Raw genomic sequence first — 11,617 nt, 5'->3', positions numbered from 1 at the left:
CCCCCCCTTTTTTCCCACGTCGCTTCCCCTTTTTCCTCCGTTTTCCCCCCCCCCATGTCCTCCTTTTCCTCCCCGGCTTCCCCATTTCCCCGTTTTTTCTCCCGTTCCTCGCCGTTCCCCTCCCTTCCCCGTTCCTCGATGTTCCTCCCCCTTTTCCTCCATTCTCCCCCATCCCTCCTCCCCCTGCGCCGCTGTCTCGCAGCACCTTCCCCTGTACACTCCACCCTGTCACCCCCAGTGCCCCCCTGATACTCCTCTAAACCACCACCCCCCCGGTTCCTGGGGTCCACCCCATTCTTCCTGCCCCCTAAAATCTTCCCCCAGGAGATCTGGGGATCTCTTGGCTCATGTGGTTGGGATTGGTGTGTGGAATCCAATGGTGGCACAGGCAGGTTTTGGGGGTACTACCCTTGCTCCCCTCAGGAGCAGGTGCCTTTGGATGATGTGGCAGTGCTGTGCCCCATCCTCTTAATGGTTAATCTCAAATATTCAACGATCCCAGCATCTCTTCCCTGTCCATTTGTCACGCTGAGAACTACTCTGAGTAAAACAGGCTGCCTCATTGCCTTACAGAATTGCAGGGTAGCTGTCTTTTTAAAAAAAAAAAATTAAATGGGTAGTTCGGAAATCATAGGGGATGCAGGAGGTTTTCTCGATAAAACAACAGGAGTAGTCCAGATTTTATTTTAGACTCCTCTTCCCCCCCTCACCCCATTTTCATTTCAACCACTAATTACAAAGTGCAGGCTGGAGGCTCGGCAGTGGTGGAGCGAGGGAGGAGGAGACGTGTGCGCTGGGTGCGGAGAGAACAATTTCACCAACTGCTTATTTCAGGCACAGAGATCAAACGAGGTCCGAGGTGACGGGTCCCCACTGCCACGGCAAGAGCTGTCACACGGCGTTGTTCGTGTGTGCAGGGGAGAGCCAAGGGCCAGCAGTTATTAGGGAAACATAATCTTTTATTGTGGTTTTCTGGATCAAACCTCTGCCAGCCGCACCGTGGGCAGAGTAGCGTTCGGTGGCTGAGCAGGGAGGAGTCGTGACTGCAGAGGGTGAACTTGGAGAGTGAGAGAATAAACTGTGGGACCCGTGGTGGGAGTCGTGTGTGAATCAGCACAAAACCTCCTGCTCCAGGATCACAGAATGACAGAATGGCTTGGGTTAGAAGGACCTCAAAGCTCATCTCATTCCACCCCCCTGCCATGGGCAGGGACACCTTCCACTAAGTTGCTCCAAGCCCTGTCCAACCTGGCCATGGCCTTGCCCGGGGTTGTAGGTGGATCCCCACGATCAAGGTTGTGTTTTTTCCAGGAGTTCAGAGACACTGAGCCCCTTTTTTGTGAGTTCAGCACCAGCCACATACAGAAGCAGAGCTGAGCAGTGTCCTGGTGGGATGGAATCCGTGCCACTGGGCTGACTAACATCCATGGGGAGTGGGTGATCCATCTCTCCTTGTTAGGCATTTGCTGGTAACAGCCAAGCCCTGGAAGATGGTCAGAAGATAACCATCTCTGTGGGAGTGCGTGGCAGGGTGTTTGTTTCCTGCAGTGCTCTCTTCATTGCTTCCGCTCCTGGCACCATGAGCATCAGTGGTGTGGAATGCTCCAGCAGGTTTTCCCTGCAGCACGTAGGGAATGACAAGAAATGGGTCAGACATGGATTTTAACATCAATGTGACCCACGTGCCCCTCTGAGAGCACTTTTGTCCCATGTTACTGCGCTGTGGCAGAGATGAAGGGCTCCAGGGTCAGCTTTTCTCTGGTGTCTCGGTCCTCATTTCTGCTAGATGTGAAGTGTGGGTGACATCCTGGGAAAACATGGGTGCATCAGGCTTGGGGACCAAGGAGCCAGGCTTCAAGAGCTGGTCTCTGGGCTTGGTGGATTAGGGTAGTGTGATGTTGAGTAGAAAACTTTCCAAGGTGATGTCTTTCTGGAAATCCCTGTTGCAAGAGGCCTGAGACAGTGAAAGCTGGGAACTAGTTGTGAAAGTGTTTTCAGCATCATCCTGTGTTTGCCTCTGTGCCCCCGTGTAACCTCATGTCAGGACTTCCTCCCTGTGCACGAGGAAGATGAATTGCATTTGGTGTTTTTGGGGTTGCCCCGTCTTTCCCGTCTCTGCTCATTGCTCCCCGCTCTCCCCTCAGTGGCTCCTAAAATTCTGATAGGAAAGGCTGCTTCACTTGAACACATTCCCTTTTCCCTTGCATCCCAAACACAGGAGCATTTAGAAGCTGAAAGTAAAGCTGATTATAACCAGACCTCACCGAGCTTTGTTATCCCCCGAGAGGAGGGCAGAAAGACGCCCGACTGGATTTGTAATCACTTAGGATGTGACTAACAGCACGAGCCAGCCAGAAACCTCCCCGTGCAGCAACTCTGTTGGAAAACATCAATTTGTCAAAGCTAAAAGCTTCCATGGGAATCATGTACGCTGTTTTGTTCAGGAATAGTTGGGGGTTTTTTGGGTCCAAGATGAAATTTCTGGTCAAAACAAGAAACCCAAAGACATCCCCCTCTACCCCAAAGTAGTCGGATGGTCAGTCCAGCTGCTGGCACAGATGTTTGGGGCAAGGAAACTGGTTTTAGCAGCAACCACTGTGACTTCTTGATGCCCATCAAACCCATCAGGCTCTCCAGCTGGGAGACAGGCTCACCACATGTGCAGAGTGGCTCCAGTTCCTTGGGGATGTGTGAGCTTCTCACATGCTCAGACTCCCATTCATCCAACACCTGGGTGCAGCACACCATGCTTCCCAAACCTCCCACTCCTCCCCAGATGGGTTTGGGCAGGATCCAGAGGCTGGAAGTCCTGCTTTGGCCCCTGCTGATCTGAGTCTCAGGAGCTCCTTGTCTGGGAGTCCGGGCTCAGGTTTGTTGGGAAAACTTGGACCTTTCCTCCCTGCTGGGGTGGATGATTTCCAGGAGGGAAAAGGTGCCGAGTTTGCAGTGGGCACCAAGGGATCTGTCACCAGACCCTGCATCAAAGAGCTCCCCACTTATTCCCGTGCCACAGTCACCTCCAGAGAGCTCCTAAACAGGAAACTGCTTCAAACCAGAGCCCCCCCTGCTGCCATTCCTGCGAGTGAGGCCCCTCCGAGAGGGTTGTGCCGTCTCTGCTCTGGCTGTTGTCCTCTGTTGTTTTCTCTCCGTAGTAACATGCCAGTAGCTCCCTGGGGAACAAGGCCAGCCCGTGGCTGCAGCCTGGGATGCACGAGCTCCTCGGGACGTCTTGTCCTCTCAGCTCACCCCACACAGAGCTTCTGCTTTCCTTTTTTTTTTTTCCCCACTTTTTGGCTCAGCAGCAGATGAGCCGAGCTGCCTCCTGCCTCTGGCTTTCCTATGTCTGAGAGTGGGAAATGGGGCCTGGCTCTGTTCCCTCCCCTTGCTCTCGGGGAATGGTTTTGCAGCAGTGTCCTAAGGAGGCTGGAGCGCAGGGGCTGCTCCAAAGGTTGGAGCACAGAAGGCCAGGCCCCTGCCCTGCTCCAGTCCTGGGCACACAAAGGTGTATCGTGGGCTGGGGCCAGCACAGAGGGACAGGGAGAAGGGCAAAGGGCTGACAGATACTTTGTGTATGCCAGGAGAGGGGGTCAGCGAAGGATGGGCTGGAACAGGATGCTTGTATCTTCCCAGATGCCTGATGTGTCCCTTGCTCAGCTCAGGTTGGGGCTGGGCTCTCTGCTTGTTCCCCTCAGGCTCATGAGCCACCCAGCCTGGGGACTTATGTCTGGTGTCACAGCTGAGCCTGTGTCACAGGGGCCTCTGCTGCCCCTGCTTGGATGGGAGCTCCGTGCCACTGGTCCTGGTGGAAACCCTCCATGGAGAGCAAGTTTAGACCTGGTCTCTTGCCCAGCTCCTGGAAAAGCTTCCCCTTCCCTGTGCACTTTGTGATTTGAGCAAGGGATTGGGGAGAACAGGGCACCAGCTGTGCTGCCATTGCTGCAGCCTCCTCCTGCTCCTGCTCTGGCTGTGCTGATTTGCATTGACTCAACTTCCTCGCTGTGGCCTCGCAGGGGAGTGTCAGCGAGTCAAACACCAGGGTCAGGCTCACAGGCACCTCTGGGGCTGGCTGAGACCTGAGCCTGCTTTGCCAAGCTCTGTCTGTGCAGGCTGATAAAACCCCTGTCCCAAAGTCCAAGGGGAAGAGGCAGGTGGGAGGCCGGCACACGGTGTCTCTTATGCCTCGTTTTTGTGGGGTTTCTGCTTGTGTGCCCTGTCTTTGAGGGCGAATGCAGCAAACTGCGGCTGGGTACTCCCATGAAGGGTCAGCACTGCTTCCAGCTACCCCAGCTTTCCTGGGAGCAGCCCCCCGTGTCCAGGACTGGCTTCTTCCAAGCCATCGCTGTCACCTGCAGGGCCCACACCAAACCCTGTGGCACCAGTGTCCCTGGTTTCATGCTCTGTGTGGCTCAGGGTCCCATCACTGAGGTGAGCACGTACAGATGTGGTTATGTACTTGGCTGAACTGGGATGTTTTTCTGAACTGGGACTGGTTTCCTGGAGCACTGACAGCACTGGCTTTCTCTGCAGAGCTGGTTGTAAAATCATTTGGACTCTGTGTGTGTTCGTCTGTGTGCTGGTGGCACCCTGCAGCTCCTGTCCTGGCTGGGGATTTGTGGTGCTGCTGTGCTACAGGGAATATCAAGGAAAAGCCTGCCCAGGCCAGATCTGAGATCCTCTAAACACTGATCATCCTCTGCTTTAAAATGCATTTTTGTGTGTGATACTTCTAAACAGATCATCTAGAAAAAAAGTATATTTTAGGAAAAATAAAGACCTTTTGCTCTGTCACCAATTTAGTTTTAAATCTCTCAAAGCTTCAGGCAGAGGCTATGGAAAGTTTTGGCCTGGGGGGAGAGTGGGGTGGAAGGGCTGGAGCGTGTGAAAGCCGCCGTTATAAGATCATTTTACAGCCTTTGGCACTGCCAGCTCTGCCCTTGCCACCCCTGGGAGAGCTGCCACCAAATATGCTGTGAGGGTGAGGGCACCTGGCTTTGCTCATGCCCCGACCTGGGTGGGTTCCTCTCGAGTGAGACAGGTCTGTGCTGCTGGGGAAGAGCTTCACCTGCTCCCATGGCTTTTTTTGGGTGTCTGGATCCATATGGAGAAACGCTGCTCTTCTCCCTTTTTTTCTGTCTGGGGAGTCTAAAACAGCTTTGCTTTTTGGTGAACTAGAGGCTGAGAGGGGCAGGACTGATGCCTATAAATACTTGGGGGAACGGCAGGGAGGGAAATTATTTATGTCCACCCAAGAACAATGTTGGCATAAGAACGAGCGGGTACAAACCAGCAGGAATAAACTCGGGCTGGAAATGCAAAGGTTTCCATCCGACGTCGGAGAATCGAGTGTCTGCATAAAAGGAGCAGGAACAAAAACTTGAGCTGCTTCTCTTGAAACACAAAATTCCAATGGGCTTATTTCTAGTGCATCTTGAATGCAGGGATGAGGTGAACTGGGCTGCAGTTGTCAGCTGAAATGCAATGACATATGTACTGAGCTCAGCTAAAGCAAACAGTGAATGGAAGTGGACATTGCAGCCCTTCAGCCTCCAAAAACCATTGAAGGGAAAGGTTCCACTATTTTAAGTGAGCTTGTCTCTTGATTGGGGAATTGTATTTCTGAAATTCACTTTTAAATCCAGAAACTGTCTAGAAATGAAGTGTTTGGTTTTGCATCAAAGGCAGAAGCTCAGGTTCTGCAGATGAAGTCAGAGAGGTGTTATGAGCTCTCCTCTGATTCACATGTGTGCTGAAACTTCTTTCCTGTAACTGAGCTACTGTGAGAAAGGTCAGGGTGTTGAAACAGGAAACCTGTGTGTGTACATGTGAATTTGTGTGCACAACCCCCCTTGCACACCTGTGTGCACTTTCCTGTGTGTTTGTGGGATTTATCTCTCCAGCATCTTCCCCAAAACATGTCTAGGCAATGCTGCAACACCAGACCAAGGAGTCTTGTCCTCTTTTATGTGCCACAACAAAAAACTCTGTGCTGGAGGAGAAAGGAATTGTTTTTCCCCCTCCTGTTTTTTGCACTCTCCCTCACATCAACACATCCCACCCCTCCCCACAGCTGCTTTCCTACCCTAAACGTGTTGTGTGTTGTGTTGGCATCAGCAATTCAGGGCTGGGTAGGAAACTTGCCTCTGCTCCAGGGGCTTGGAAAGGCTGAGCAGAGCTGGCTCTTCTCACACCTTTGGGGGACCAAGGAGGACACATCCAGGTGTCACTGAAAGCAAAGTCTCCCGCTCAGCACAGCCATTCCCGTGGGCACGAGGGCTGTTGTAACAATCCCAAAGCTGCCCATCGCCTGCTGTGGGCTCCCAGGAGACCTCCCAGTCCTCACCCCTCTCTCACACCCCCCAGGTTGCCATGACAAGGCAGTGCTGCTCTACGAGTACGTGGGGAAGCGGATCGTGGACTTGCAGCACACGGAAGTGCCGGATGCCTATCGAGGGAGAGGAATAGCCAAGCACCTGGCCAAGGTACAGCCCCAAACACCCAGAAGGACATCCCAGCTGTGGGTAGAGATCCTGGCTGAAGCCAGGCCCCATCACGTTGGAATTGCATGGGAGACCTGCTCCAATGGGAGATGGGGTGGCTGGTGGGGCAGACGGAAATCTGGGGTCAGACATTCCTGTTTTGGTGGCGAGAGTGCTTGGCCCATTCCTTCTTGTGCCCACTGTGCAGGGGCTGATGGATCACCTCAGCTGGGGGCTGGACCCCTCCTCTCAAACCTTCACTGCCCCTGTGAGCCCTCTGCCTGCCTTGGGTCCTGCAGCCATGCAGGGAGAGCTGAGGAGCCACGAGGGAATGTGGGGTGATATTTTGGGGTTACAGCTGCTCCTGGCCCTGTAGGTCAGGGCAAATGGGTGGCATGATGGGCTAGGTCACCTGCCATGCAGCATCCACCAGGCTGGATGTGTTGAGGGTTAAACTGGGAACCCTGTGCTGTGCTCTCCCCACAACCCTCTCCCTCCACCTGCCTCACACAGGGGGTACCTGAGGGCAACCCCTCTGTCTGAGGGGTACAGGAGTCCAGACCCCCGTGAGGCTTCAGAGGAGAGCGTAGGCTGGGGATGGAGGTTGTAACCTGTGTGTTTTCTCTGGTTGGTCACAGGCAGCCCTGGACTTCGTGGTGGAGGAGGACCTGAAAGCTCACCTGACTTGCTGGTACATTCAGAAATACGTCAAGGAGAACCCGCTGCCGCAGTACCTGGAACACTTGCAGCCTTAAGGCAGGACTGCTCCGACACCAGCACACCTGTCCCTGACTGTCCAACGCGGCCTTCGCTTCTCTGCGGTCTCAGGAAACCCCCTCCCACACTCGCAACTCCCGTTTTTTTAAGCGTGTCCATGTGGTGTGTGAGTGTGGGCACGACCTCCTGCTCCCTGCCCACGTGTGAGCATGGCTACAGCCCCTGGGCCAGGCTGGCTCTGGGCACACGTGGCATCCCCCAGTGCTTTTCCCAAGCCAGGGGGTGGAAGGGGATGATTTTTCCACCAAACTCCATCACAAGACCAGGGGATGACTTGTGCTGCACCTCATCCTCCCTGCTCCGCTTGGCGACAACTGTGAACTTGCTGGGGGATGTTGGTTAGGGGTGGTCGTGGGGCACCAGCCCCCCTTTCCTTCTGGGAGCTGGGGGAGATGCTGTAGATTAAGCTTTGTGGAACAGAGGGAGGTGCTGGAGGAGCCCCAGCCCTGAGGCAGGTTCATCCCCTCCAGCCTCTGTTGAGCTGTGTCCAAGCCCATGTGGAGTACGGATGAGAACACATGGACCATGGTGGCACCTCGGGGGCTTTGCTGCACCAGCTGTGGAGACACTAGGATGGTGACACCTGTGAGGCAAGGGACAGGAGCCTTGTGAGGAGCACACTTCAGCTGCAGGGGCTGTGGTAGAGTCTGTGCAGAGGAAGAAAGGTGGCTGAGCTGCAGATGCTGCTCCCCAGAGATTCCAGCTCCTGCCCAGCCTTCTGTTCACAACCCCAGCATGGCATCCCACAGGATCACGGGCCATCATTCCTGTCTCTGCCCCCTGCCATCGGTGCTGCCCATGCTGGTGTGGACACAGCCTGCTCAGGAGAAGAGACCAGCCCCCACAGCCAGCCCTGGCCTGAGCAATGAGGGGACATCCCAGGGCACCAAGGTGGTTTCCTGCAGCTGAAGAGGAAGGCTCCCCCCATCTCCCTCAACTCCAGCTCTGCATCCCCATCTGAGCCCCAGATCAGAGCCGTCTTCCCATCCTGAGAGCAACAGGCCTCCAGGACCTGCTCCTGGCCCATCTCCTGGAGCCACCTGCCTCCACGTGGATGCTCCTTACAGCCTTTGGAAAGAAGCCCTGGCTCAGGGCATTACCTCTCTGCTCAGCTCCAGGCTCAGGTGCTGGCAGCACTGTGGTGTCCTCAGCTAGCAGCAGGAACACCCTCATTTCGTGCTGTTCCCTCCATGGACAAGGACCCTGTAGCACAGCCCAGTGTTGCCACAGTTGGATATACAGGTAACACCATGATGGCAGGGCACTGCCTGGTTCCATCTTGCTGCCTGTCCTGCCTTGCCTGGGTTTTACAGGGCATGAGCTACACCCCAGAGCATCTCCCACCGAGCTCTCGGGATTTTGCAGCGTCCCAGGGCAGGGATGTGGTGTGGGAGATGATGCTTCTGACACCCCCAGCCCTGAGCAGCCACTGGGGGCTGCAGCCAGGCAGAAGGAAATGGAGAGCCTTTCACCTGGAGGCCAAATCCAGACCTAGCTTAGCTCAGCAGGAACTAAAGTTTACAATCTGTGCCACGGAGTGACTGAAGCCCCAAGCGAGGCAGCTCAGCCCTCTCTCAGAGCCCAGCACAAAGCCCATGGTGGCAACGGCAAAACTCCTCCAGCCTTCTCTACTGGTTGGGATGGTCAGAGATGGAGACCTTGTGGCTGATCTCCGCCAGGGAGGCCCTGAGCTGTTCTTCCTGGTCACCAGCTCAAGGCAAAGCCCTGCTGCCTGCCCGTGCTCTTGGGCTGCCCATCACCAGCGTAACACGGCCCTCTCAGGCTTGAGTAAAACCTCCTAGACTCCATCCCTTCCCTGCACAGGGCTGTGAGACCCCTGCCCATGCCCACCTCCTGCCTGGGGAAGGACCTGTGCCCGGCAGCAGACCCACCTCTGCCTCGTGCTGCTCAGGAAAGGCCTTGGGCTCAGCCCTGCTGCCGCCTTGCTGCTTATTCCACCTGGGCTGTGACCTTCAGGATGGCTTTGAGGGATTGGGAAAGGGTTGCAGTTAGCAAACTAAAGGGGTTCAAGAAGAAATCTGGGCTGCTAAGTGTTCCTTCTTTAACATGCAAAACACACTTCAACAGGAGCAAGGCTGGTTCTGGTACAGCCGTGACGACAGAACCGTCCCTGCTCTTGATCCCAAGGTGAAGCTGAACCGTCTCCTCCGCTGCAAGCCAAGATAAGACACTGTTGTGTCTGTCACAGCAGGGCTGGGTGCTTGGGAGAGATGTGTGTCTGGCTGCCTCACGTGAGCCTCTGCGAGCCTCTGCCCTGGTTTTGTGCTCATTTCCACTGTGTGGCAGTTCCCAGAAGTTCTCCGTTGTGTCAGCTCACTGCAGGCTGTGCTGTGGTCACTGCACCAGCAGTGGCCTGGCGTCCAAGCCTGGCTCTGGAGCCCTTTGTGCTGCTCTGACAGGAACCTCGTGCTTCCCAGCGCTGGATCACAAGTGGCAGTCACTGCCTTAAATCAGGCACAGCACATGGTTTTGCTGCTGCTTCCCTTCGAGGTGCTACAACCCCTCCAGTGTCTGACCCGACGGAGTTGTGTGCCAGTGTCCGTGCCAACCGTTTCTCTGCTGTATCCATCCTCTGCCTTCCCTTCCCTGTGGTCCTTGATGCCGGTGAATAGCAATACCCACAGGTCACCAGCGATGCCACAGTCCATGGCACTCCTGGGATCCTGCACTGATGGGCAGGAGATGGCTCGGGATCCCTCAGTGCTGGGCAGCCCTTCCCTGCCTCCCCACCAGCTGCCCTTTCCCAGCTGGTCTCTGCAGAAAGGAGCTTTGAGTCCTCTGCTGCCCCTTGGTGCTCACTAAGCCTGGAGGAGTCGGGGAATTTTGAACTCTCCCTGGCAACAGGAGTGTGGAAAGTGGTTTGGTTGAATATTGAGGTCCCCAAACCCATTTGAACTACAGACCTTGGTGGGTGGGGGAATGCAGGTTGCTGTCAAACCTGCTTCCACAGCACCCGACTTGAAACCCCCCTCCCTCATCCGCTCTCCAACGTTGTCTTCCTCTGTCCCAGGTTTCTGTTCTGTTGGATTCGGTGGTTACGATGTGCCTTTCCTTCTCAGGACCTGTTACAAATGACCTTTCTGCTCTTGTTTATGTTTAACATTTTATCTTTATCCCTCCCTCTGTCATACTATAAGACATGAACATAATGCATGGAATACAATACAATAAAAGTGTGGCTTAACTGACCCGCAGTGGCTGTGCCATGCTGGGGGGAGGCAGGAGGAGGTGCCCATGGAACCAGGGGGCATTGGGCACCCTCAGCTCTGTCACCTCTGGGCTGGGTCCTGTCAGCTGAGAGTCTGTTTCCTTTGCCAGCTGATGCTCATCAGCCCTCCTTGGAATTTCAGGCCACTCTTTGGGAGTTATCCTGCAAATGCAGCCTCTGGTGAACAGTCACTCGGTGCTTGTGTCTGGTTTTTTAAGATGTTTGAAAACATTAAGGTGAGAAAATATTTAAATATCCAGCTGCTGTGCTTGTCCAGAGCAAGGCGGGCAGGCAGGTGACTCCAAGGGACACAAGGCACTTCCCTCCTGGAGCCAGCACTCCTCAGCCTTGGGAGCACAACCCGAGCACCCAGGGTCCAGCACAGCGTTTGTGCCACTTCCTAACGCTGAGTGCCAGCTTCAGAGGCTGGAGTTTGGGTAACTCAACGTGCTAGGGAGGGTGGTGTGGAGAAGGGGCCCAGCTTATTTACAGTTATAATTTGATCCGAAGTGACAAGTGCCCCGGGGCTGCAGCTCGAGCGGGCGGGGCAGGGTTTGCTGCTCCCCAGGGACAGCGCGGTAGGTTTGGGGCTGTAGCCGGGCTGTTGCTGGTAACACACTCTGTTTACATTCCACATTCCAGACAGTCCATGCTCCGGCCTGTCCCAGCAGTGCTGCACGTTCTGCCGGGCTGGGCACGCTTCCCAAACACCTCTTGTTCCTGCAAATGCGCCCTTAACCTCCAGCAAAACAGCTGCCCCCCCCACTTACAGCTGAACTGCAGCGGTGTGGGAGGGCCCTGCAGGCTGGAAGAGCAGCCTCGGGATCGCTGGGAAGGTGGAGGCAGGCAGGAGTTTGTTCTCTTGTCACATTGCATCACTTGGGAATAACGCTGACAAAAAGAGGGGTTTTTCTAGTTCTGGGAGATGCAGAGCCAGCACCACTCTCTCCTGAGAGGTGATGGGATCTGAGGGCACATCTATCCCCAAGAGCAGGGAGGTTGCAGAGCAGGGAGCTGCTGTTTGTTAAGGGAAAACTTAAAACTCCTGAGAAAAAGGCTCCTCTCCTGGGAGGAATCAGACTAGGAGCAAGAGGGGGCCCTGCAGAGGCACAAGGATCCCGGAGATCACTATCCA

The 11,617-nt window shown here is 55.0% G+C and overlaps 1 protein-coding gene across 1 annotated transcript in view; it reads left to right on the top strand.

Annotated features, from left to right (window-relative positions):
* NATD1 (N-acetyltransferase domain containing 1) overlaps nucleotides 1-10,462 on the top strand; it is a 16,177-nt gene extending 5,715 nt beyond the window's left edge. Inside the window, exons 2-3 of the mRNA XM_027683590.1 lie at nucleotides 6,361-6,479; nucleotides 7,115-10,462. Coding sequence (XP_027539391.1) covers nucleotides 6,361-6,479; nucleotides 7,115-7,231 — 236 coding nt within the window. The 3' untranslated portion in view covers nucleotides 7,232-10,462. The remainder of the gene's footprint in view (nucleotides 1-6,360; nucleotides 6,480-7,114) is intronic.
* The last annotated feature ends 1,155 nt before the right edge of the window (nucleotides 10,463-11,617 follow it).

This window comes from Neopelma chrysocephalum, unplaced genomic scaffold (genome assembly GCF_003984885.1).
Source record: "Neopelma chrysocephalum unplaced genomic scaffold, ASM398488v2 Primary Assembly neopelma1_65, whole genome shotgun sequence".
In the NCBI taxonomy this organism is placed as follows: Eukaryota; Metazoa; Chordata; class Aves; order Passeriformes; family Pipridae; genus Neopelma; species Neopelma chrysocephalum.
This window is presented reverse-complemented; position numbering and strand designations above follow the sequence as displayed.